This window comes from Scomber scombrus, chromosome 17 (assembly GCF_963691925.1).
Source record: "Scomber scombrus chromosome 17, fScoSco1.1, whole genome shotgun sequence".
NCBI lineage: Eukaryota > Metazoa > Chordata > Actinopteri > Scombriformes > Scombridae > Scomber > Scomber scombrus.
This window is the reverse complement of record NC_084986.1, coordinates 24802225-24830053: the sequence shown is the minus strand read 5'-3', so window position 1 is coordinate 24830053 and position 27829 is coordinate 24802225. Positions and strand designations below refer to the sequence as shown.

General features: G+C 40.1%; 2 protein-coding genes across 2 annotated transcripts in view; both read right to left on the bottom strand.

Annotated features, from left to right (window-relative positions):
• Window positions 1-27829, bottom strand: part of ube2j1 (ubiquitin-conjugating enzyme E2, J1) — a 210083-nt gene that overhangs the window by 125029 nt on the left and 57225 nt on the right. The window lies entirely within an intron of this gene.
• Window positions 7209-27754, bottom strand: LOC133997452 (gamma-aminobutyric acid receptor subunit rho-2-like). The gene is made up of 9 exons (XM_062437036.1): window positions 27633-27754; window positions 24477-24583; window positions 15763-15830; window positions 12539-12762; window positions 12315-12397; window positions 11874-12014; window positions 9594-9746; window positions 7618-7826; window positions 7209-7523 (listed from the first exon to the last, which is right to left on the bottom strand). Exons 1-9 carry the CDS (start codon window positions 27752-27754, stop codon window positions 7209-7211), a joined length of 1422 nt encoding a protein of 473 aa, XP_062293020.1.

The following is a 27829-nucleotide window of genomic DNA, read 5'->3' as shown; positions in this document are numbered from 1 at the left end:
TGGTAGGGAATCTGCTGCTGATCCTGGTTGTACACAACAAGCTTCTAACAAAAATGTAATGGATCCTCTGTTGGGACAAAATGCTCTCATTATTATCAGTTATCAGTTCTTGATTGTCTTTGTTTCCAATTTGAACTTTGCCTTTAGTTCCCTCAAATGTTCTTTTAATGGTGTTTGTCAAACTTAAGTTTCTTTATAACATCACTTCTAGTCTAGTTGTTATTCTGTTTTGGGCCGAAGAAAAAAAAAAATCAGAGATCTCAGGGAAAATAAAAATAGAATAGAATTCTACTTAGTTAGTTTCCCTTTGATTTGGTTCCTATACTGCCCTCTTGGAGCAACACAGCATCCAAATGTCAGCATCCTGACAAGATGAAGGCTACCACCAGCAGTGATGAGGATCTGGATGGCAGACAAAGCAGCTCCACTCACAGATAAAATCATCCCTCAAGAAAAGACAAAAACAAAACTTTCGCACAGTTATCAAACAGTCCGAATTTCCTTGTTTCACTCTCCATCACTTTAGAATAAAAAGAATGAAATCTGCACCCGCACAAAATGAAACAACCCTTACAATGACTAAAATAAACATGGTAACACTTTCTATTAAGCCCATGTCTATAATGGATTATAAACATAATGCAATATATTCTGTTTATAGCACTGTACACTTATAGTTATAACAACTCATAAATATTCATAATGCTTTATAAGAATAACCACAACACATTATAACGCATTTTATAATGATTTATAAGGTCAAGTATCATAATACTTCAATAGAAATAATACAATTGCTGACATGTTTTTTGCAAGCATCATAATGTATTATAATTCTCATAGCTGTACATTAGAATGATGCATAATGTGACTATAATCATACCGTGCTATAAGCAGATTATAGTGGTTTATCAGTATTTATAGCTATAGTATACATATAATCCATTACAGACATGGGCTTCAAAAAGTGTTACCATATTTATTTTAGTCATTGATGTGATGGACAATGCAGCCAGTTTTTGTCTGTCTGTCTGTCTGTCTGTCTGTCTGTCTGTCTGTCTGTCTGTCTGTCTGTCTGTCTGTCTGTCTGTCTGTCTGTCTGTCTGTCTGTCTGTCTGTCTGTCTGTCTGTCAAACCTTCATCTAGTTAGGATGCTGACATTTGAATGTTGTCCCAGAAGGGCAGTAGTAGGAACTAAGTTGTTGTCATGGAGATTGCTCATTGTCATCACATTGCCAAAGTGTGGAACACCATGTGGTCATTTATAGGAGACAGTAACCTAATACTACCAACTTCCATATGAGAACAAATAAGCCATCTCCATGACAACTCAGCAAACTCCATCTGTTGATGAATACCACGTGGTGTGGTTTAAAGCTCTGGAATTGCAAGTAAATTAAGAGGCTTTGAATACTATATTGTGTAATCGTAAGGTGAGGTAAGGTAAGGTAAGGTAAGGTAAGGTAAGGTGGGGTGGGGTGAGGTGAGGTGAGGTGAGGTGAGGTGAGGTCAGGTGAGGTGAGGTAAGGTAAGGTAAGGTATGGTAAGATAAGGTAAGGTATCTTTATTGATCCCCCTAAGGAGAAATTAATAAACTGACAATAAGTCTTTTTAGTGGGAGTGGGAGCTACTGGGAGCTGTGGTGTTGTACAGTCTGATGGCTGATGGTATGAAAGAGCCACCCAAGCGCTCTGAGGCAGTTGACTGGATGAGTCTGTGGCTGAAAGGGCTCCTGAGCCGCCTCAGCACTGATTTTGCAACCAATCCATCTACCAACCAACCAATCTATTTTCAACTCTCATTCATGATATTGCCATTGTATTGTGGGTTTTGAGGCTTTTCCATCATGTAGGCTGAGTAATAATGGTAGTAGGTATTTGACATGATGCCCATTTTGGTTTGAGACATTGGTGTGGTTGGAATATTCATGTGCAGATTATATGGTAATCAAATCCAAACCTTTCCTTCCTTCTCAAGTTTTCACCTTTTTTTAAACAGTATTTAGCCTCACATTAAAAATAAAGCATAGAAACATTAAACGTTTTTTGATGGCAGAATCTGAGCTCTATCCCTGATGGTTAACAGTGCAGCCAACGCCCCCGGAACAGCACTTGTTAGATTACATTCCAAAGTGACGATGATGTAAGCTGCAAATCCGTTGACAGTTGTCATCTTTCACTGACACTATTTGACATTCCACCTGAGTTTCCCTGTTCATGAGGGCTCAGATTAGGGAATCAAATAACGGGTTTTACATCTGTAACCCAGACTTTTTTTTTTCCTACTGAGTAATGATTTTAAAAAAGGAAGAGAAAAAAAAAAAACAGATCAGAAACCACTGATCTGGGTCATGCTCAGTTCAAATCAGATCCTTTTCCTTCCTACTCAAATCTGTCCAAACTACCCAGAGCCATCAGCTTTGCACACGCAGGGATTTGTACTATTTTTATCGCGTTTTCTTTATTTAACCATGGCTTCTCAAGGAAATGCGAGTAAATGTTTATTAATTTATCCCAGACACAGCATATTATAAACCACAGCACACAAGTCCGTTTGGGACAATCAGACCTTAAGGATGTGCCAGCGGGTATAAATCATAGCCAGACATATTAGAGCATGAGTCAGTGCATTACCTTAAGCAGCAGATGCATTAATAAACAACACAGATGAGTGTGGGATCAGTTGCCTTACTACAGTGCTGTGTTCCTAAGTAGTGGTAGCATAGGAAAATCTGATGTGATTTGTTTATTTGAGGATTACAAGTGCCCACAGTGCTCTCTAAAAATCTGGATTAAAGACGGATGTGCGTCAGACAGAAGATTGTGTCTGATACATTATTCTTGGAAGTTAGGACTGTTTTCTGTAAAGTTACTCCTTAGTCGCTGCACTGGAACACCGTGTGGAGGAGCTCGACAGCATTGTGGCAGTTCTTAAATTCTGCAAACTTGTTCTTGGACATTTTTGAAAGCTGAAAATCAGGACTCCAAGTGTGAAAGAAAGACTTTATTTATGAAAGTTGCTCTGAAAGCATTACATTCTGAACATTTTTCTGAAGATGAAGGTAGAAATGATGACGGTTTGGAAGCTGACGGATCAACATCTGCGTTTTTCTTTCTTGTTTTTTTTAACTTTTTTTTGCATTAAGAAATGATATGACCTGCTGTTATGAGAGTTTCATTCCAAAATGACATATGCACCATTTTTTTTTTTTAAAGAAAGAGAAAGATGGTTGCTGCCACGAACACTAAGTGTATTATTGGTCACTGAAAAGATGAATGAGTCAAGTTGAGACCTTGATTTTAAAGGAATAGTTTGACATTCTGGGAAATATGCTTATTCAGAAGAATGATACCACTCTCATGTTTGCTTATGAAGTATGGAGCTTGCTAACTAGCTAGTTAACTGGCTAAAGCTAGCTCAAAATGAAAATGTGTTGTTTTATGGGGAGTTATGCATTGCAACTATGCAAACTTCGAGCTTCAGAGATGTTAGTTGGTCTGTTTTTTTTTTTTTTAAACTTCGGACAGAGCCAGTTGGCTAGCTGGTTCCCCTGCTCCCACTCTTTATGCTAAGCTAAGCTAAGCTAATTGTCTCCAGGTTCCAGCTCTGTAAGTAATGCACAGACATGGGAGTGGTATCCATTTTCTCATCTAACTCTCAGAAAGAAAATGAATAAGAGCATGTGTAGCAGCCAATAACGTAACAATGACTGATAACTTAATAACAACCAATAACGTAATCATTTTGCACATTTTAATTGTAGTAAAGTCAATAACATAATAACTTGCCAATTATGTAATAACATTTCTGAACCAATAACGTAATTACTTTTTGCCAATAATCTAAAAATTATTACGTTATTGGTTAGGTTTAAAAAAAAAAAAGAAGTCATTGTGTTATCGGCTTTATAACATTTAAAAACAGGCACAATTGTTATCACGTTATTGGCTGCTACAGCATGTTTCAAAATCTTGAACATTCCTCACAAAGAGGATGTTTTTTTCCAGTAGAATCATCTGCTTATTGACTTGTAAATTTAAGGTACCTGCATTTTAGTGGATATGTAGTACTGTGGAATGAAACTGTGGCACTTGTGATGGATGAAATCACACTCATCACAGCATGGCCAGCCTAGATAAAGCATCTGGCTTCTACATACTATTTACCCACAAATGCTAACTGGATGGAATACTGCTCAGTTAGTTACTATGCAGTAACTCATGGTGCCCAAACAAACAAATGGAAAAAAGCCATTAAACAATAGTAGTGTATAAAAAAATGTTCACTTAAGGCGGTTCAAGTTGGTTACATCACTACTAAATCTTTCTATGTTTTTGAAGTCCCTTCTAAGAAATATACAACTAGAAAGATACAGTCTAGCAGCATGCATCAAGCAGTGTTTGTACAAGCCCTGTTTCGTGCATCTTTGCCAACTTAAGGTGTAATGGCACATGGATCTCTTGCTGCACTAAAAATAAATAGATAAATATTGAATAAAAGAAACGGAGCCCATAAATACATAAATAAATAAAGACTTTGTTCAGCAACAGTGATGTGTGGTGTCGGTATACCTATACAGTAGTAGCATACTGGTTAGTCCTGGTTTTATGGATTTCTTCAATGTGGTTAATGCCAACAGTAGTCCATGAGTAACAGAGGGCAGCAGCATTTACTGTCACTTTAGTTGAAATGTTATCACTGCAGTTGGAGCGCTGCTAAGGGAAGGAAGCATTGTATTTAGCTTGCTTACTGCCTCATTAGCCATCTGCTCTGGACACATTCAGTTGTGTGACTCAGTCAGTTCCAAAGGTTGCAGAGGCAATAGCAGTCAAATTATACACTCTTATTATTTTTAATTCCTGAAGACAGAAAGTTTCAAAGCAGAGAATGTTATCCAGGGAAATGTAGTCAGGGGCTGGTTGCACAGATAGAATCTCATAGAAGCTCAGATCTAACAGTCCAGTTTCAGATACAGAAGACATCTGATTCTAGTCGTTGCAAAGCTAAAATTTTTAACTTACCTGAAAGCTACACTAATCAATGTTTTCTATACTGACAAAGGATCATATGACCATCCGTAATGTGAAGTGAAACCCTCTTGTAGTGATGAAACCGCAGAAAATTATACAGGAGTACCCTGCAGTTCTTCTTAACATACTGGGATTTTTAGTCTTTTTTAGCTCACTGTTTTGGTTTTACAATTCACATTCTCCCCATTAAAGCTACATTCAGACTGAAAAGCAGTTACCCTCTCATTCTTATCAATGGAGCCCAGAATGGTGGCACAGCAGCAAGCTTAAGCAAGAATTTGAACCAGGCTCAGCCAACACATACATGAGAAACTGCAAAATAAATCTGTAATGTGAACTCCGTTTTATTGACTGTTTACCTCACGACCGTCATGATGAAAGATAAAATAGTTGCCACTGTAATAACTTTTCAGAGTTAAAAAACCAGTGCGTTGTGCAGTGTTTTGACTTCCAATAAGCTTTCAAATTCACAAATCTGTGCCTTGAACTGAACTGGACTATTTCATGTCTTAGTGGTATGAAGCAACATCTACTCGCCAACGCAGCCCCCTGCATGGTTTTTAATGTAGGGCTGATTTCAGTCTGAATGTCGGTTAATCAACCTTGCTTCCAGCAGCAGCAGGAAGCTGTCTTCTGAGAAAGGCTCTGATAAATCTACTATACACTACCTGTCCAGCACCATACAGCAGAAACACACAGTTAGAGACTAGCTGGTGGACAGAGTGGAGCATATAGCAGCTAATGACCCAGATATGTTTCTCAGACGTAGGTGGACCCCAAAACAGGGCTAGAAAAAGAGTTAATGTTATATTTGGCCAGAAAAATGACTCGAAATGAATGCTAATGTTGCTCTGTGTCTGTGTTATGTGATTTTCAACTGTGGAGATATTCTGATGCCTGGTATATTCAGTCATTCAAATCATTTCAGTGTTGTGCTCAGTTCTCCCCAGACGGAAAAACAATCAACCAATCAGAGCTTCTTCCTCCTCCCACCTATCCATTTAACTACTGAACTACATCCATGAAGAAAAACGACAGAGAAATGGTGACAAAAATGGATGAAATCACTATAACTGTTGTTGTACATCGACTGATAGAAACAACAACTCTTCTACATCGTTATTTGATTCTTTGATTATTAACCTAGCTTTTTCTGGTCATCAGACGCCAGAATGATCAATGACTTCAGCATTAGATGAATAGAATTATTAGTATTCTGGCTGGATCAATGCTCTGCACTCAGTAAAAGATGAGCAAAGTCGTTCAGCTCTGTTAAGTCCAGCAGCTGTACACTACCATCTGTAAGACTAATGACATTTTACATGAAAAGTTCAATGATGAGTGAACCAGAGAAAATTTGAAAATGTAAAGATGTAGGGACAACAGTAAATAGTGTTCACACTTACTTACAAAAAGGTATAGAAATATGGATATAAACAGTCAAGAGTGTGCGTGCATTACACAAGCTTTGAGTTTCAGTTTAGGTTTGATGTTTGTACCTCCAGCCATTGGTTCTACTAATTATAATAACCTTTGACTCAGCAAAGTCATTTTTAGAAAGCTGGGAACACAACAACTTTCAAAATGGGTCCAACAGGGCAACACAAATGAGTGAGTATGGCTATGCAGTTAGAATAACTAAAACCCAAGTTGTAGTAGACTAGATTTTTCTTCAAGGTATCGCAATGTCCGTCTAGCAGTAACCTCTTTGTTGTGGTATGCCAACAGAAAATAGAATTTCGGAGTCAACGGTGATACCATCATGACTGTCAATATAGAAACCCACACGGCCTAATGATGGGGTAGCTATTTGTTAGGCTTAAAATTAGCCTGTATTTGGTGTTATACTAATCTAAGAGCAAAACTAAGACTGGCCTAGAGCAGTGTTTGTGCAACCAGCCCCAGGAGGTCACTGGAATATGATCGGGGTCTATGGTTTTGTGATGAAATAATGTAAAGGAGGAGAAGCAGAATAAGCAGTGGCGTCCAGCGCTGATATGTTAGCCAGAATTGAGGATATTCACACTCAGAAGCATGTGATAATCTTCAGCCATCCTGCCGAGCATGTGGCTCCACCTGATCATACAGGATGGAAACAAATACTTCTTTTCTATGGTCGACAAAATGATTTCCCAGTTCTTCCATTCACTGCAACAGTTTGGGCTAAAACGCACACTCTCAGCAGTACACACACCAGTAGATCAGATTAAAGAGGATGTAGGCTCCAGGGAAGATCATGCGAGAGTAGGTGTCGATGGTGTGGGTGTTCTGGATGATCCGGAAGCCACGGAGGCCCTTTTTCTTGGTCCCTGTGGACTCGTTGTCCAGGGAGAGATGCACCACCATTCGCTCCTGTTTTTCTGACGCTTCCTCGGCTACCATGGAGGCCCTGGTGTATCCTGCCAGGCTGTTGACGTCCGCCTCGCTATACGTCCCATCCAGCATCATGGTCCTGGTATGAGACATGCCGCAGGTGCATGGGAGCGTCTGGGACTGGTCGAAAGAAAGGAAAGAATGAAGATTGAGTAAAAAGTAAAAAAGCACAATTTGGAGATGTATTCCATTTCTATAAAAAGGTCTTTCTTACCTGTTCCCTCACTTTTTCTCGGAGCTTCCGGTCTTTCCCGTCCCTCACCGTTGTCAGATAGTTGACAGCAGCGTATTCAAGCACAGACAGGAAGACAAAGACAAAACTAACCCAGAGGTAAATATCCACTGCTTTGATGTAGGAGACCCTGGGCATGGAGGCGTTGACTCCAGTGATGATGGTTGACATGGTGAGCACTGTGGTTATACCTGAAGCACAGAGAATATACAACCTAGTATTAGCAGGGCATCAGGAAGGCTTTTCTGGGAATATCCATTTCATCTGTGTGTGTCCAGTAGAGAGAGCGATCTAGGACATGTAGGATAAAGCCTGTCTGTCTGTCAAAAGTTTAATTTGTTTCAGGATTTAGTGGTTTCCAGCATTTCTCGGGAGGTCAACACCTTTAGACAGTATGTGTGAATGTTAACATTGGGCTGCATGGTAGCACTATGTTACACATGAAATAAACCTACGATTACACCTATCAAGCTACTCTACACATCCTTTAATAACATTGTTTCTGGTCTGTAACTGTTGGTAGAGGAATACATTGCAAAATCCAGTTGATATTGGTAGTGCAGCAAAGTCCATATTCATTTATCTTTTGACCCTGAAGCAATATTGTTTTGTAGCTCCTGCGACTGAGACTGTGAGTGTAATTTGAAATGACAGAGCAATACCACTTGTTGTAGTATCTTATTGATGTGACAATAATGCACACAGGAACTTTAAAGAATCAGTGGAATAGTTCAGTGAGATACGAAGATTTATCTCAGTCTTAAGTCTTTGTGTTAGGCACAGAACTGAAGTCAGCATGTGGTCAGCCTAGCTTAGCGTCAAGGCTGGAAGCAGGGGGGAACAGCTAGCCTAACTTTGTCAAAGGTTAAAAAAATACACCTACCAACACTTCTAAAACAAACTGATTAACATATTCTATCTCATTTATTTAACCCATATACTAGGGCTGGGTAATGTTTAAAAAATGACGATACCAGTACCAATCCAAGTACCCTTAAAGTGATACCAATACCAACTGAGCATTTCATTTGATACCCATCACACATTTTTTGCACTTGTTTTTATCCGGTGTAACAGACGTGTAGTGTATCCACACTTCAGAGCATTTAGGTAGCATCTTGGCTGCTGAACTGTTAAGCGCGCTAACTCAAATTCACCACGACTTCACCACCACAGACGGGTTGTATCTGCTGTGGCAGTGGGCCAATCACATGTCGTATTAATTCGATGAATGCTTGCGTTTATTGGCTGTTAGCAAGTCCATACAAATAGTCATATTTTCTAGCTCTTGGTGCAAAAAAGATCAATTGCGGGTATTGTTTGACAGGAGATATTTCAACACTACTTGGTATCGATTTATTTTGGTTGTTACCTTAAAGGTATCAAGTACCAATAGCCAACCCAACCATAAACAGACCAGTTTTATATACTCAAATACAAACGGATCACGTGGCTTTAGGGGTAGTTCTGTCGTGAAACTATTTCTTTAGCAACAACAATGTATCCATCCACCATGCATTTCAGTACAGGATGCCTGATTATAGCAAACGCTGCCAATTACAGTCCATGAGTGCAGGTTTTGGCCTCTCAAAGGCACAATGGTATCAAATCTGGTGACCTCAATGTTACGACATGACTTCAGGATGCCACACACAGTCACTGCACCTGGCTGTTTTGCCAGGAAATGGCTCCAGATTAACTGTTAGGCTGTTGTTCATTTTCGTTTGTGTAATGTGGTTATTATTAAGTTTTTCTTTTGGATAGAGCCAGGCTAACTGGTGAAGAATATGAATAAGCAAATTTCCCAAAATGTTGAACTTTCCATTAACAATGTGGTTCCCCCAGGGTTCAGCTGTTCTAACAGGGTTATGCTCTCAGGTCATTATGATGTGCTTTGCAGTCACACTGAATTTGAACAGACAGGACAGGTCAGTGTTTTGCATACAGTACCTCCTTACCTAATGAGACCCTAGCGGGCACGGCCCTGCGGTCAATCCAAAAGGACACCCAGGACAACATGACCATCAGCGTGGCAGGAAAGTAGGTCTGCAGCAGGAAAAAGAAGATGTGACGCCTCAGAGTGAAGTTGATGTACAGACGGTTGTACCAGCCTGGAGACAGGGAAGAAATAAAACACAGCAGATGTTTGCAATTGATACTGTTGATGTGTCAGACATTAAGCAGAGGAATGATGTGCTGAAATGACAGTAATAAAACGCAGAATGAGGTGCAATTAACAACTAATATGCACAGGGACCGTGGATATCCAGAGGGGCATATTAAACTAGATCAAACAAATAAAAAACAAGCTGAATAGGAAAAAGATAATTGCACTGGATAACAAAATCTATGACAACAAAGGCACAGGAAGGTAGAAAAAGGCAGAAATACATGGAATATATTAAAATAGCCCAATTATGTGTTTTTCACACATAATTGGGCTTCTTTCCCCTTCAGTTTCCTGAGTTACAAACTTCACAGAGGATACAGTGCTGATCTCAATGATTGAGAAAAATCTCACTGAGCCAAGACAAGCAATTATTCTCAAAGTGAAAGTGAAGAGCTTTTACTGTTTCCTACCTATACCACTAACTATGTTCAATCTCTGTTGACCATGAAGCTGATTAATTGTGCTACAGGACAACTGCTCCTTGAAAGATAAAGCAATTTGATGGAATGGATGCTAGGGCTGATCTGACCATGTTGCTCTCTTGGTAAATCAGACTATTGTTATTCTGTTGTGAAGTAATGTGAGAGACCATTTTTTCACAACAGATGGAATTTTTGCTGACTTTCACTCACAGTATCACTTGTTTGTCAGTCAGTGAGGCAGTGGGTGCACTGCAGATGAACCGAACATCAATTGTGTGACTTCAAAAAACAGCCCTCAGAAGTGTCAAAGATTACAATTGCAAGGATCTCAAATTCTCGAAGACCTTGATCTACTTCATCTCATTCAGAATGCTGCCTCTAGGAGCCTTATACAGAAGAAGAAAAGTGAAGACATCACACCAATTCTCATTTGTCCACACCAGGACTGTCGCCAAGGACACTTCAGTCTGAGACATGTTCAAATTCCAGCAGTTTAGAGATAGAGTAAAGATAGAGTCCTAATAGGGTTGCTGTCAGAGACCATGTACTGTCCTTTAGAAAAGACTGAAATGTGACAGGAGCAGGAAATCTTTCCTTGATATTACATTATTTGCTAAAATATTGATTACAGCTCTCAGAAAAACACAAAATGACATGTTATGTTATTATATATAATTATATGGAAACTAAATATAATTGCACGATGCAAAAAAAATAAAAATAAGCATAACTACCTCTCCAGTCTGCTACCACAGCAGCAGAGAGGACAGGCCAAAATACTGGATTCTATGGAGGCAAATCAGACCTGAGTGCTACAACACTGCTTTCATAGAGTCCAAATTACTACTTGTCCGCAAATGGTTTGGAGCCAGAATGTGTCTTTTTTTTTTACCATATGAACACTCTCAGCTGTGCAGGTCTGGTAAGTGTTCCCAAAGTCCAAACAAATCATGTCTGGAGAACTGCATTGACTATGACCTTTAAATCCAGATGAAAAACTTTCATGCATACATGTGTATTTACCTTGCACTTACATCCTGAGATGTCTTCTATTTCTTGTGTGTCTCTTTTAAAAAGTCTTTTTATGTGAAGTGCTTTGAATTACCCTTGTATTTTGTCTAAAATGTAATATATAAATAGAATGGCCTTTACTTCTAATGTCAACTGTTTTCCGGTTCGGGTACAAACTCAGCACTTGCACCTTGTTGACCTGCTGTCTTGATTAATCAGTATAATGTCTGTTTCCACGGTGCTAATTCCATCAGTAGAGCAAGAGTCACGTCAGTCATTCCACTTCTTTTAATATTGTTAAGCTGCCATTAACGAAAATCTGCACGTCTTCCATTATTCAGTAAAGCAGTACATCTTTTGCAGCCTTTTCTTTTTAGGTAAGCTTGTCAGAGCAGCATAGTATTGAGTATAACATGACTCTGATGGAATTACTGCTGAGGGGAATGCACATTATATCAAATTTACCATGTGTGCTGTTGGATAGGCTGCAGGTAATTCCAACCTCAGTGTTTTTTTACCTGGCCTTTGTTAGCAACTGGCTTTTATCTGTCCGTGATGGCGACTCTGAGGGTCAGAGTCCATTGTCCATTTGGTGATCCAGCCATACACAGAACTCCACTGATGGTTTATTTTACCTGTGCTGCTGTAGAAAGCCAGTCTGGAGGTGGTGTGAAACTTCTGGATGAGGAACTGAGACAGAGAAATCCTGTCATCGGTACTCAAGGACTCATCGCCGCTTTTCCAATACAACATCAGGTCCTCGTCCGTGTAAGCATCTGATGGACAGAAAGCGTGGATTTAAGTGTAGGAGTGGATTTGTTTCATATCGGCAGCAGTAACTGGATCATTGCTAAAACTGAAAAAAAAAGATCCAATGCCATCTGTCAATGTAGTACACTCACAGATGATAAAACATGATAAAGGAATCTCCACTATTGTTGTGCACCAACTTCTCACGTGTCTGTTGTTACTTGTAATTGTGATGCTGGTTGACACAACATGCTGTAAAATGCTTTAGGCCTTTAATAACTTCTTGGCTAAAGAAGAGAGGAATGTCAGGGTATATGAATACTTACAGCTCTCCAGCTCCAGCGTGCATGTCTGCGAGTCCAATGGGAACCGACTGAAATCCATGTTGCATGCAGCAGTAACTGTAACCCTGGGGAATTAAAAGCAGAGTGTAAACCACACCAGCTCTGTGCGTGCAGCACCAGGACCTGCCAAGTCTCATTTTTGTTGGTGTGAGGAAACCCTGTGTAGGCACATATCTGTGTACGGGGGGGGCGCTTCTTGTCCTAACCTCAGGCTGTAGAGGACGTGACCGTCAGGGAAGACCCGCAGCATGATGTTGTCAGTGGTGGTGTCGTGGATGAAAGACCTCTTGGAGTGAACGAAAAACACATCCGGAACCCAGATTTTCTTAACCAGACGTCCGTCGAAGGTCATGCTCTTGTTGGTGGTGCTAGGGAAGGCCAGCCTCTCATCCTTCCAGTAATGCCTCAGATACAGGGTCATGGTAAAGTCCTGTCGGAGTGAGTGGGGAGGGGGGGTGACAGAAGCAGAAACATACTCTGGATTAAGTCTCACTAGGACTCTACTTGCTTGCCGCTTCTGGTTTATTGAATTCCGCCGGGATTACACTGCTGTGGCCGGCCGCCGCTGGATTATATGGATTGTTTATGACTAAACATACAGGTCAACAGAAGTGCTGAGCATATGTTAACTAAGTGCTAAAAGCTTCCATTGGTCCTACATTACCCCTTGATTTCTCGCCTCCTTCCCCCTGTTGCTATGCAAACAACACGAGTTGTCCTGCCACAGGAGATCATCCTCTATCCCATTCTCCTCACGGCATTACATAAGACCAGATCAGTTTGGAATAATGGCTGCGGCAACACATTGTACTCTTGGCACTCACCGCAAGAGTACCTTTGATGTTGCATAAGATGAGTTCAGGGGCACATCTAGATCCCTCAGACGTGGTATCATTTTGATATTGTAAGTTTGCTCAAGAGAGGTTTTTTGATGAAGTATGTATTAGTTCAGGGTTTTGATAACTGACAAAATTGAAAGCCCTTGAAGCAATAGTATTTTACATTTGAAAAGAATAAATAACTGATTCTGTCTATTACAAATAAAAATTGTCCTCATTAGTAACACAAGTTTACTTGCTCAGCTCTGTACACTCAGGGGTTTTTACTGATACAGTCTCTCTTGTTCTAGTATGACCAGTGGCTCATTGCAACTGATTTAAGCTAATATTAGCAAAAATATAGATAGATAACGTGGTGCCATTCTTGAGTCAGATTGTTGTATAGGACTGTACCTGTGCTATTGTTGAACTACATTTCAGCATTAACCAAATATCACATAATTGTTACAAAGTGTAAATTCATAGGTCACTGTCTTTACTTGTGCTGCAGGTACACTATATGACTTTATGACTCTACTAGTGCCTCGTTTTCACATTCATCATTAATGTATATTTTCAGTATTGTCAGCATTTCCAATGAAAATTCACAATAAACTGCTTAAATAGCGAGTGTGTGTAACAAAGTCTGATATATCTCCTTTCTATGTGCCATAGAACTTCTTAGTGGTTCCAAACTTATTTAAAAAAAATGTCAATGAGTCACACTGTTGCACAGATTTTTTTTTACCTTCATTACCATGAACACCCACACTGTAATTTATTTAGACTCAGTCCCACACACATCGTCCTGCTGCCAGAAATATTCTCTATAGCAACAAATGTGGATTCATCCGCCACTGAAAATAGTCCCCACATAAATCTGGGCCTTGTGTGTATTCAGTGAGCTCAGTGAGCCCTTTACTCTAAAATGCATACATTCTTACACATGCACGAATAACTGGAACTCAACTCAAGTATCCATATTTGTATTAGTCTAATCAGAAATGACATAATGTATTTAATTAAAAACTGCACATGCTTTACTGTGCATAATTGCATTCCTTGTTTCTCAACACATTGTACAATTACTGTATTATACTTTAGTTATGCAGCAGAACATTATTTTCCATCATTCACTGAATTATGTCTTTCAATGTTGTCTGTTTCAATCATCATAAAAAACAAAAACTCTAACCCTAACCCTAACACTTTAAAATTAGTTAAAGGATAGGTTCCTCATTTTTCAAGTGACACACAATCAAAACAATCAGGTGCCCATACAAACACTAAAACAGGTTTTTCTTCACTGTAATCAGTCCTCCTGTTCATACTGGCTATTAAAAGACCCCCTTCAAATGTACTCGTTTTGAGCAAAAATGTATTTTAAGTTGATCTGAAGCTAATATGAGGCTTCAGCAGTCTGAGTTCTTGACGGTCATGAGTTACATTTGCTAAAAATGACAGAATCCAGCTTTTTAAAGACATTACCTTTTTCCATGACTTATTTTACTTCTTATATAAAAAAATAACTACGTATAGTATGTGATTGATTATTAAAGAGCCACATAAAGAAAAAACAAAAAATTATGAGATTTCTTTACTTCAATTTTTTTTTTTTTTTTTGTGCAAAACCGGACTTTTCCCTCTTCCTAAATGACACAGGAACAGATCATTGGCTGTGACTGTCAGGGATCGTGACATAACATAATGCCATTAAAAGCAGCCGTTGCCTGGAATCATTCAATTCTCCCCCCTCTGTTCCAAAACAATTAAAACCCCGGGATCCAAATTAAATGTAATCCTTGACTGTCCTTGCAAACAGGAGCTTACACAGCATCGGGATGGCAGTTTTGGATCCAATTTATGGTTCCAGAACAGAAGGTTGATTTAATTACATTACTCAACATGCATTCAGTTTGACTTTGAGCTAAATAAACAATTCCTACTGCTGAGCTGTCGTAATCTAATTCTGATTATTCAACTGAAAACAACAGCTAGATGACTCGAACTAAAAGGATACATTAATTCGTCGTTTCCAGTGTAATACAGAATCCCTCCATTACCAGCAGCACAATTGCTGTGTGTTAAATCACATATAAAATCTGATCTGGTTCTCCCAAAAAAGAATAAAAGTTGGACTGAGAAGTGTTGTCGTCACTGTGGTGCTCATGGGTCCCTTTTCATGCTGTTACTGAGGAATGTTCCTGCAATGCCTCATTAGCTGCTTCGTCTAAGAAGAGCTTTTTTCCCCCATGTGTTGGAGCAGACTGAGTTCATTTGTTAAAGTCAGCAACTTCCAGAGCCGAATATGTCACCGATTTACAAGTTAGATTTGCCACCGGTAATATAATCCACTGGAATAGTAATGATATTATATTTCTTCTATAATCTCATTACTTTGTGTTTTTGTTGCTCTTTGCTTTCAAACCTGACTGGATATTAAGTTTAAAGACACAGAATAATCCCAGTAATCCTCTTTTTTCCCCCCACCCAGACTGAATCTATTCTAATTACTGTTATGTTAAGTTTCTGCATCAGATTTCAGTTCTTTTTGGAGTCCATTTTTCCCTCGAACCTTACTGTGTGACATTTAACCACTCTGAGCCACTTACCATGTCTACCTCGGATATGCTGTCCAAGCTCTCCACCTGAACATCCACTCCAACAGGAACAGCTGGACCTGAAGATGAATATCAGTTGCACAGATTAGAGTTTACATCCTATTTTCAATGAGAAACAGTTGCAGTGTCTTCTTGAACAAATCATGCATCATACTCAGGGTTGGGACCACATGGTACATCCCACAAATACAGAACGTCCTACTGTTATATATCATACTAATGTGGGAACTGGACAAACATTTTTCATTGCACTAATTCCACATATTAAAATCTGTAAAGGCAGGAAATAGTCTGCACACTGTAGCTTTCAATGCAGGTATAAAGTAGATGAAGAGGAGCAAGAGGCTGGAAATGTCACTCTTGATATCCTATTAAATTATACTGACTATTAAAAGATCTCCTTCAAATGTGCTTTCAATGGAAGTGATGGAGGTCAAAATCCACAGTGTGTCCACACAGTTATTTAAAAGTAGATGATCAGCTTCTATTCAGCTTCATCGGTCTGAGTTAGTCATATCAAGTGATATCTGACACATTTACTGTCTATTAGCATTAAATTCCCTCTTAGTGTTTCCCTGTTGAGCTGTGGTGGAAGTATAGTAACAAAAAGAGGGACTTTGCCATTAAAAACACTGTGACATTGTAAGATATCCACTTGATTTGACTCATTTGGATGGCTGAAGTTTCATATTAGCTTCAGATCAACTTTTAAATACATTTTTTGCAGAGAATGACAACTGTGTATTTTGTCTCTTGCATTGGCTCTGGACATAATGTGCAGCAGAAAAAAGACAACATTAACATAATTCCTCAGGATACTGTGCTAGGGTTTACACTGCAGCCAGCTAATTATACTTCCCTAGTCTAGGTAGTTAGTAGTTAATCATATTACCCTGAAGAGATGCACTAATGACATGATAAAAAAACAGTACACTCCTCAGCAGCAGACAGACATCTGCTGAAATGTATACCTTGTAGTCATGAATATAATAACTCCTCTCTGTATCAGAAGGTTATGGTGTCACTAAAAGTCTTGGAAGGTGTCGGTGATGAGAGACTGCAACTCACATCCCATCTCCTATTAACAGTCAACCTTGTTTTCTTTTCACAATGACTGTGAGGGCAGATTAGAAAATGCCATGTTCCCCTCCCAGTGGTGGAAAGTAACCAAGTTCATTTACTGAAGAATTGTACTTAAGTATAGTTTTGAGGTACTTTACTGTAGTATTTCCATGTGATGCTACTTTCTACATCTCAGAGGGAAATATTGTACTTTCTACTCCACTACATTTATTTAGAGATTAGAGAAAAAGTCCAAAATCAGAACTTTGTTTTTTTTTCTTTCCTCTCCCATTAATCATCTCACCTCCCCTCACATTTATCTGCTGACCCTTTGGAGGGGCCCCACCCCTAGGTTGGGAACCACTAGACTAAACTAGCCAACTGTATATAAAGTAGTGTAAACTAGCTCCACCTCCAGCAGCTACAACAGTAACATGCTGCTCTAACACTGATGCTTCACTATTAATAATCTAATGATGTCATATATAATAATATATCAGTCAGTGTAATACTGCATACTACATCACTCATAATACTGCAGTACTTTTACTGTAATACTGCATACTACATCGCTCATAATACTGCAGTACTTTTACTGTAATACTGCATACTACATCACTCATAATACTGCAGTACTTTTACTGTAATACTGCATACTACATCACTCATAATACTGCAGTACTTTTACTGTAATACTGCATACTACATCACTCATAATACTGCAGTACTTTTAATGTTATACTGCATACTACATCGCTCATAATACTGCAGTACTTTTACTGTAATACTGCATACTACATCACTTATAATACTGCAGTACTTTTACTGTAATACTGCATACTACACCACTCATAATACTGCAGTACTTTTACTGTAATACTGTATACTACATTACTCATAATACTGCAGTACTTTTACTGTAATACTGCATACTACATCGCTCATAATACTGCAGTACTTTTACTGTAATACTGCATACTACATCGCTCATAATACTGCAGTACTTTTACTGTAATACTGCATACTTCATCACTCATAATACTGCAGTACTTTTACTGTTATACTGCATACTACATCGCTCATAATACTGCAGTACTTTTACTGTAATACTGCATACTACATCGCTCATAATACTGCAGTACTTTTACTGTAATACTGCATACTACATCACTCATAATACTGCAGTACTTTTACTGTAATACTGCATACTACATCACTCATTATACTTTTCATGGAGGACTTTGACTTGTAAAGGAAGAATATTTATATAATATTGCTGCATTGGTACTTTTATATACTTCTTCCACCACTGGCTCTCCACACATACACTCACACAAAGTGTCAAAAAATCCTTGGTAAGTTGTTCCTTTGTGTTGTGGAGAGGAAAGAACACTGCAGCCTCAAGGAGCCAAGCGAAGATGCAAAGAGGAGCTCAGGGCAGCTTAAATTAAGGTGAGGACATTTCAGCTTGAGCTAAAAATGTGCCAAGGTTTTATGTCTCAAATTTATAAAAACACAATCCACACACACACCCAACAGTGCATATGTTGGAAGTAAGCTACAGTTAACTCACAGTTGGTACCCTGACTTATCTGGGGTGAATAAACAGACTTGCACACTTCTCCAGCTGGAAAATGTGTGCAAATAGAGCGAGGTGAACATTTTCTTTGCATTGTCTGAACTCACTTTTACCCTGGAAATGAGAAATCTGTGCCAGCCTTCCTGAAATGGCCTTTTTAGCTTACTGTTATTTGTCTTTGATGAAGAAATTGATCAGGAGACATTAGATATGCAGAGATGTTATAGAGTATGAGTCCCTTCTGTTAGCTCACATTCTCACACACACTCCTGAGGTAATAAGATGGGGTTTCCTGCTAAGCCATGACTAATAACTCAGAGGGGTTCACAGAGAACTTAGCATTAAATCATTTAATACAAGTTCTCTGTGAAATCTTCTGAGCATTTCATTTAAATGCAACACAATATTCTTCATGCGTGTTCGTATGTGTTGTCTTGGTGATGGAGAGGATTATATTTAAGGCAAGTTTTGGATTTAGCAGGAATATAGTAAAAGTATTCATCATCATCAATAGCAAAAACACACACACACGCACCCTTCATTCATGTGTGTATTAGTCGTATAGAGTCACACTGGCTGCTGTTCTGTAGTATTGTTAATCTGCAGTGGTGAGGGTGCCAGCCTTACATAACTGCTGGCATAGCAAAGCTGCTACCTGGAAGAAGGGATATTAACTTGTGCCCAGATCCAGCTGTCAGCACAGTGTCCTCCCCTTCACTCACTCACACCATATGCCACATATCACGTGCCAGATTCAGTAAAGCCCCGATCCCCACTGCTGACATGTTGCCTCTGTGGACATAACACACCAGACACCTGCTGAGAAAAAAAAGCCTTAGCCAGCGGTGCTTGTGGAGCGAGGTCGACCTGTGACTTTGCCACCGCTCTCTCTGCGGCTGGGTCGCAGCGAGGCCACAGCGAGGAACTGATTCTGCAGTGAACCGCGCCGCCAGGGACACAGCTGCTGTGAAAAAAAAAGGTCTATCCAGAGGAGGGTAAAAAAACTGTGAACGCTCCCTAAATTATAGGCTGAGGAAGGTTGTTGGGAAAGGTTAGCCACACATTAAAGGCTAGGAGAGGCGAGGCGAGACAGACGGGCGCTGGCGAAATGTCCCGTGTGTGGTTTCGCCAGAAGATTTCCTTTTTTTTTATGTGGCTATTTTGAGCTGACAGCATCAGCGAATTATTCTACGTCACCGATTATCAGATGAGACCCATGAATGCATCGTAGAGTCGCTCCAATTCATAATTCCTATTGGCCCCTCGTCACTGTCGGTAATACTTCCGTGTGGGCTGTTATCAAATGGGGCATGAAGCAATAGTGCGTCAGCCAGTGACCTCCTGAATGTGACCAACACAACACTGAGTATCAACATCACAGCGGAGCGAAACGCCATACGTACAAAGTTAAAATGCAAATCAGCCTGTTGAAGGGCGCCTGCAGCACACTCATACTTTCATTGTTCTGCTTTCTTGAGAGCATCACTAAACCCCAACAGCTTCATTTAACACCGTGTCCTTCTCTTAGTAATGTAATTATTGAGTATAATAGCCAAAACAAAAGCACATAATCTATACGCATTCATAATGTGACATTAAAACATTGTAGTAGCTACATGTGGGGATTTATCCAGCTATGGAAATTTTTATCAGGCTTATTATTCGAGTCACTGCGTATGTAGGCTTTCATTTCTCCCCTGTGGTTGAAATTCCATAATGTTTCTAATTAAAAATGTTAGACTTGTATGCTACATAATGATTAAGGAGGGACTTTTAGTTTGATGTGTCCCCACAGACGTTAAATCATGAGCTTGAAATTGTTTAATAGGATAATATTTCACTTATTTTGAAGGTATTTTTTAAAGATGTGTGAGCTCTCACTCTTTACTGCTGAGCGCTAATCTAATGGAACTTGCAGTGGTGTTTCTCAATTATTTTAAGGAGTAAATTCACCCAAATAGAGCGGGATTATTAACTCACTAAAGAGCCTTGGGTTAAAAATGAGCTGCTCCTGCACCTGTCTGTGTGTGGTATACTGTATGAACCCTGTCACAGCAACACACAACACTACACATGGCAGCTTCATTATGTTTGACCCAAGTACCAAACAGCATGCTTGGCTTCAGGTTTGCAGTGTTAAATTCATTGGTGGCAATTTGATCAAACACATATTTATTTAGGAATGTGAACTATGTAAGCAGCATATTAACTGAAATAATAAAGGTTTTAAAACTAGATTTTGACATCGGTCCCATCTGCAAGTGATCAGATAAGAAGCAGCACCTTCTAATTGTTGTTGATACTGTGATTAAGTTAGACTTGGATGCTACATAATGATCATTATTCTGAGAAATACAGGACGTTGGTGTTGAGGGGGGACTTTTAGTTTGATGTGTACCAGCAGACGTTCAAGCATATTTAAATCATAAGCCTGAAACTGTTTAATAGAGACATATTTCACTTCTGGAGGCAGTTTCTTGGTTTTTTGCAGGTACTTTTGAAGATGTGTGACACGTTTAGGTCCAATTGTAACAAACTAAAAAACACTGTGAATCTGGGGCTTTTTTAGGGACTATTTGAGTCTGGGGATCTTTACCTGATTGGTGATGCTGCCTTGCATTTAAAGTACGAAAAAACAACATTTCTTCTCATCCTATCTAACCACACAGTTATTCACTCATTGTCATTGGGCGAGAGGCAGGGTACTCCCTGGACAGGTCACCAGTCCATCACACGTCTAACACATAGTAGACAGACAACCATTCACACAATTTAGAGTCACCAATTAACCTGAGCTGCATGTTTTTTGGTGTGTGGGAGGAAGCCGGAGTACCTGGAGAGAACCCACGCAGCCATGAGGAGAACATGCAAACTCCACAAAGAAGGGTTCCAACCCAGAACCCTCTTGCTGTGAGGTGACAGTGCTAACCACTACACCATGTGCCACCCTAAACAAACAGTATCCACACACCAACGTAGTTTTGACTAAATTGTCCAGATTGTCCAGATGGAGGTGAATGGACTTCTGTATGTGGAACAGAATTAATAATACAAATGGAACAGTGCTGATGAATTATATAAGACTATTGAGGTTTTGGGGAAAGATGTAAAGCATCTAGAATGGTGTTGACAAATGGGGGAATAAAGGGCTAAGGAGTTAAGGTGTGTAGACAATGAACTGCAACACATCCAGTTTGTATTCATCAGTGGACCTTTGTTGCATGTCATTCCCCATCTCCATCATCCATGCTTTCATCACTTCCAGGCTTGATCATCGCAACACACTTTATTCTGGCATCAGCAGGTGAAACATCTATAGACTGCAGTCGGTACAAAACACTGCAGCCAGGCTTTTAACAGGTACTGAGAGAAGTAACCACTTTACACCAATCCTTGCTGCCCTTCACTGGTTACCTTAGAATTGATTATTTTAAAGCACTGAATGGTCAGGTTCCTGCAGGGTTCCACTGATGGTTCCTATATCTCAAACTGTCACTAGAGGGGACCTGGCCTTTGCTTTTCGGGCCCCTCAGCTGTTGAACTCCCTGTTTGGAGATCTCAGACAGGCAAACTCAGTGTCATCTTTTAAATCTCTTCTTAAGACTCACTTTTATCGTACGGCTTCTTCTTAACTGTTGGTATTTGTTGTGTTATTTCATTTATTGTTGATATTTTTGCTTTGGATCTTTTATTTGCTCCTATTTAACCCTAACCCTAACCCTATTTGTTTCAAATCATTTTAGAGCTAACCTGAAAACCTCCTAACATCTCTAGAGCACATTAAAACACATTGTATATTATGTTATTCCTGTACACAAACAGAAATGTAGAATGATGAACAGTCATGTGTTGGTGTCACAGTGAGTTTGAAGTTTGCTACCACTGTAACTATACAGAAATCCCAACCTGTGATTATTGGCCACAGTGGATCCAACCAGAGACTCTGTACAGGCTGCTGGGTGGCGGTGGTGGTGGTGGTGTTGGATGGAGACACTGATGTACTGTGAGCACCACAAACAAAAATTCCATTCAACTCCATTGTATTGAGACGGAGGAAGAAATCCCACAGACAGATCTCTAATAAATAATCATGAAACTATCTGCATGGGTAGATACTGGATGTAAATTAGGTACATAAGGTCGCAGCAAAACAGCCTCAGTGTTTTCAACTGATTGTTTTATTGCTCCTGAATTCAACTTTTTATTTGTAAGAAATCATTTGTGTCCTGACCTGCTTCCGTTTGTAAATCTAATATTTTTGATTATTCCAGCTGCACTTTGTGAGGATTCTCATTTTTTTCCATTTGCTCAGCTGTGCTTTCAAAGATGGAAATGTCCTTGTGTCATTTGTACAGATGTATGGAGAACAGAGGGGGGGGGGGGGGGGGGAATCCTCCCCCCCCTATCCATCCTACCTAATGACGCTGGACTGCTCCTCTTTTCAGGGATTATAGCAACTATAAATCCAGCGCTGGTTCACCCTGGCTAAATTAGACAGCTAGGATACATATGGTGGAGGGTTATTCAGAAAACGCGCCGTCTCTTTAATGCAAATGTGACTAATGCATGACAAGTCTATCCGAGCTGTCAGATGTTTGTTTTTTTAAAAAGCTGCAGCAGACAGGAGGAGAAGGAGGAGCTGCGTGAATAGATGTACACAGGAAATCACAGCAAGTACTTCAAATGTCTTCTTCAGCTTCAGCTTCAGCTTCTTGGACATGTTTAGATTTGTGAAGCACAGCAGAGGAGCGACCAGTGGGAGCAGTGCAGGTGCTCTGATTCAGATAAAACACACCTTATCAACATTCACACATCCACCTGCACATCATTGATAATGCAAACCTCATCTGTTGCTGCTCTGAAAGCTACAAGAATCTTAATATTTGTGTTTTTTAGGATCAGCTTCCATCACAAGCAGTTCATAGTGTGTATTTGGACAATAATATGCTCCACAGTTTGGGATTTTGTGTGATTGTGACACATTTTTTGACATCCTCACTGGCTCCTCACAACGTGGTTGTCCATAGCAGCAAACAGGAAGCGGCCGTGTAAGAGGCTTTCATTAGTAACACTGCGGTCGCTCCTTTTGAAGCCGGGAAGGAACCACAGCAGCTGCCGCGTACACACACACTTCTTCCTCAGCCAAATGAGCGCGCGGAGGTCTCGCAGGCGGCGGTGGGGCTGCGCTAACAAGTACACAAGTACACACAAGTCAGCTTTTGATGATGTTTGAATAAGATGATCGCATTCTTCTTCCTCTTCTTGTCTTGCAGGAGCTGTCTGCTGCTGTGTTGGGGGGCTGACAAACACAAGACAAAGAAAGTGATCCTCAGTGGGATCCGTGCCATCAGTGTGTAGTCAAAGAGAGGAGCGTGACATTTCATTTTAGCTCGCCACCTCCTCCCGCGCTTTAAACGGGGCTAAACACCAGAGTACGACACTCTTTAGTTCAACAAATAAGCTTCTTATTTTTTTAATTGCCTCCCCAAATCCCAGCAGCGTTGCCTTCATCCTGTCATTCAAGGTGTAATGCAAGACTACACACACACACACACACACACACACACACACACACACACACACACACACACACACACACACACACACACACACACACACACACTGACCCTTACATGAGTGATCAGTTTCAGTCCAGATGCATACAGGCGATCAGACATGGGAATGTCTGAACTCATCATGAGTCATAATGCTGTATGAGCAGATGGGATGAAAGGATTTTCTCAGGTTTCCTATAAGGTGACCTCTACCTGACTCTCCATCAGTATGTGTTCAGAATGAGGCTACGAACTCCACATCTCCACTACGTCTGTCCTCTTTAGGTCTCCGAGTCGAGTTCAAAAGACGACAGGCGGAAGCCGTAAAACCTGCCTTACCAGTCAGCGTGGCATCGTCATCATCATTCAGTCCACGCTCAGGTTGAACCAGAGGTGAAGCCTTCTCAGCAGAAAGGCTGAGTCGTGCGAACGGGCCGCTGAGCTCAAACATCTTATTATGTTCATGTGGTATGGAGCAGGCTTCTTTAAAGATCGAGAACTTAGCTTACCTGCAAAGGCGGGCCTCATGGTGAAGTCATGTTCGTCTATGCGCAGCAGGTGGGTGGTCTTCACCTTTCGGGATTTGGTTCCATCCGCGACCTTCTTGGACAGGGGACTGACAGAGAGGAGAGAGTGATGTTAGAATAAAACAACACAATCCTATCAGCAGTCTCTTCAACCTCCCAAACATACTGCCAGAGTGGGTTGATATTCTCCTGTAAACACAGTTTCTTTTAGCATGTACGCTTAAGGTTAAGGTGAGGAGACTCAATCACTCTGTAAGGTCTGACACAATATTGTGTTTTAACTTTCTCATCCATCATCCAACTTTTGTCCTCCCAGGTCAATTTTGCCCGGTTTGACTATCAATTCAGAGTTAGACCTTTTCAGCCAACTTCATTCTAACTTATTCCCACAAGTTTTACACATATTGTTGGAACTTATGGTCTCATTTAAATGAAATTATACCACATTTTTTAGTTAAAAAAGCCGAAATAATGAATTAATTTAACTAAATTTAAGATCAGAGGAAAATATGTTGATGGGTTATCACAAACTGGCAGCACATAATGACACCTGTTGTCCTCCTGGGTCAAAATTAACTGTTTATAATAAAGCATAAAGTATAAATGATCACCCAATTCAATGAAAGTAGTGATGTAGTGAACTTACAAAGAATGTAGTATGTAACCATCAATGTGATTTTCAGGCAATAAAACAGGTTCAATTTGACCCAATACAACAAGAGGGTTAAAAAAGAGAGAATGAATAGTAAGTATGTGATAGAACATGAATGCAGCCATATGAAAGTTAAATCTGCTATATGTGTCTAATCACCAGCCAGATGTCTCCACCCTTAATTAAGAGCAACACATTGAGGCATGTGATGTGTTGTCAGTGTTAGCCGTCACACCGGTGGCATCTCGTTACGTGACAGCTCTGTTTCATCACATCCAGGCTCAGGATCGGCACATCCTGGCTACTCTGTTTTAACCGTGTGACTCGGCGCGCGCTAAAGGGCAACAAATGATGCAACGATGCACAATGCGGCCGCTGTGTGTTGCATTTGTTTTCCATCCCTCTACATAAAGGGTACACTGCTCCTTACGTCGGCACACTGAATGTTTAATGGCATTGCATGCAAATCATGAGCTGCAGAAACATTTGATATGAAAATGTTTCCTACGATTCTAGATTAGACGGCCCGTCTCCTTTCTGTGTCTCTACGCTCCAACACACAATGGTTACTTCTGAAGATGCAAATCTTAAAATAAATTAAAAAAAGCTCACACATATGAACACATTGTATCTTATTGTTGAACCTCTATCATATGAGTTCTATTTTTAAAAAAAGACTCCAGCTGGGCACTGTGGTTTTCAGTAGACAGGAGGAGATAGTGCATAAAGTATGTGAGGGACTATTTTCAGCAGCGAATTAATAAGTATTTGGTGCTTTGGTGAGTATTTCAGGCAGCAGGATGGTGTGTGTGTGCATGATTGAGTCTAAGTAAACTACAGTGTGTGTTCATGGTAATGAAGGATTATGTCACCCAGTGCAACAATTTGGCTCATTGATGTGTTTTTAATCATTTTTGGGCAACAATGGAGCTTTATAGAGGAATAAAATGTACCAGGCTTTAACACACACAATACTTAGTCAGTAGATGAGTTCACTGTTGGTTTTGGGTGAAAAGTTAAGGGAGGGAGGGAGGGAGGGAGGGAGGGAGGGAGGGAGGGAGGGAGGGAGGGAGGGAGGGGCCCCTGGCTTCTGGCTTTATGGAGGATCTTATGTGAGAACATTACAAATGTGAATCCCTCTGGACACTTTTTTGTTATATTTTGTTAAAGTAAAGTATCTCGTGTTTTTTCCTGAGCTGCTTTTAGCTTCAGTTTCTGTGTTAAATGAATCACTTATGAATGTAACTGTAGGTGATGGTTGTTCTGCACATTTAAAATGTACCACAGCTCATTTTCAAACATGTTCATCAATAAGTTTGCTTTAAAAAAAACAAAAAATTATGCTTAGATGTAGAGCTTAAAAAGGATTAGATTGGCCCTGAGCACTGTCAGAAAACAATTAGTTAATTAACTGAATTGTCAGTTTTGACAGTGCATCAGTCTTTTAAGTTAAAGCAATATTTAAATGTGCAGCACCTGTGAATGTCTTGTGAAAATAAACTGAATATCTTTGTTTTTGTTCATCAGGCAGAACATATTTGAACATGTGTCATTGGACTCTGGGAATTTATTATCACTGTTTTCAGCATTTAAAGATCAAATGCTTAATCAATTAATTGAGAATTGGGGAAATATTGGGTACATTAGATAATTGCAGCCCTGCTATATAGAGCCCCTTTTGAAATTATGATTGAGATGAAGCACTGTCTGGTTCTGGTCCCGGAGCTCTATGTTAGGCACAATGATCAAATCCAAGAGAGCTGTTTGAAAATGACAGAGGAGTGACAAGCAGGGAGAAATAACAAGCACTCTCTCCTCTCATCTCCTCTCCTCTCCTCTCCTCCCTCTCATCAGTCCTAACAAAGACTCTACGTTCACCTGAATAACATCCAACATGTTGTATGATGATGGATAGATTCTCTGTGTCGTTGCAAAGACGCACAGAAGATGTAAGACGCTGCTGATGAGAGCGGACCGCTGCGCTCTGAATGCACGGCTGCTTTTTACGCACGGTTTGGTTCCTATAAATTAAACCCAAAATAGCAGTGATGATGTGAGGTGTTCAGCTACAAATCCTAAACTAATGAACGACTCACGCTAGAAACTGATAGAAACTGATAGGAACAGGGTTTAGCAGTGCGCAGATTTTTATGTTGGCATTCTGGATGTACTTGGAAATGAAGTGGAGGGAAAACCCGCACAGACGCGCGACCTCCAAACGTTATTTACTTTTTTTTTTTTTTTAATTTTTAAATTTTTTAAGGATGACATGAATGTTAACAATCCCTGTACACTGATGCCACTCTTAGCACGTCAATTGCTCATAGTTGTGCGTAAATGTGAGAAACAGTGGAGGAAGAACAAGCGATTTCCGCTGATCTGCCGATGTGTGTTTGTTCTATGATCATGTCTGGAGGTCAGAGTTCACATCACAGCTTCATTTCAATCAAATCACATTTTAAAACAGAAAACTTTTCCACACTTACCTTCCTGGCTTGTGATTCTCCGCCGGCGCAGACCACCGCTTTTTCCTACTTTTGTGTTTCCGGCACTCAGCGATCAGAATCAAACACAAAAGTAAAAAGAGAAACCTGACGTAATACGGCATGATGAGCTTTAAAAGTCCAGCAGCGAGTCGATCAGTGACGCCTTCGGTCCGCATGCAGGACGCGCTGTGCACGGT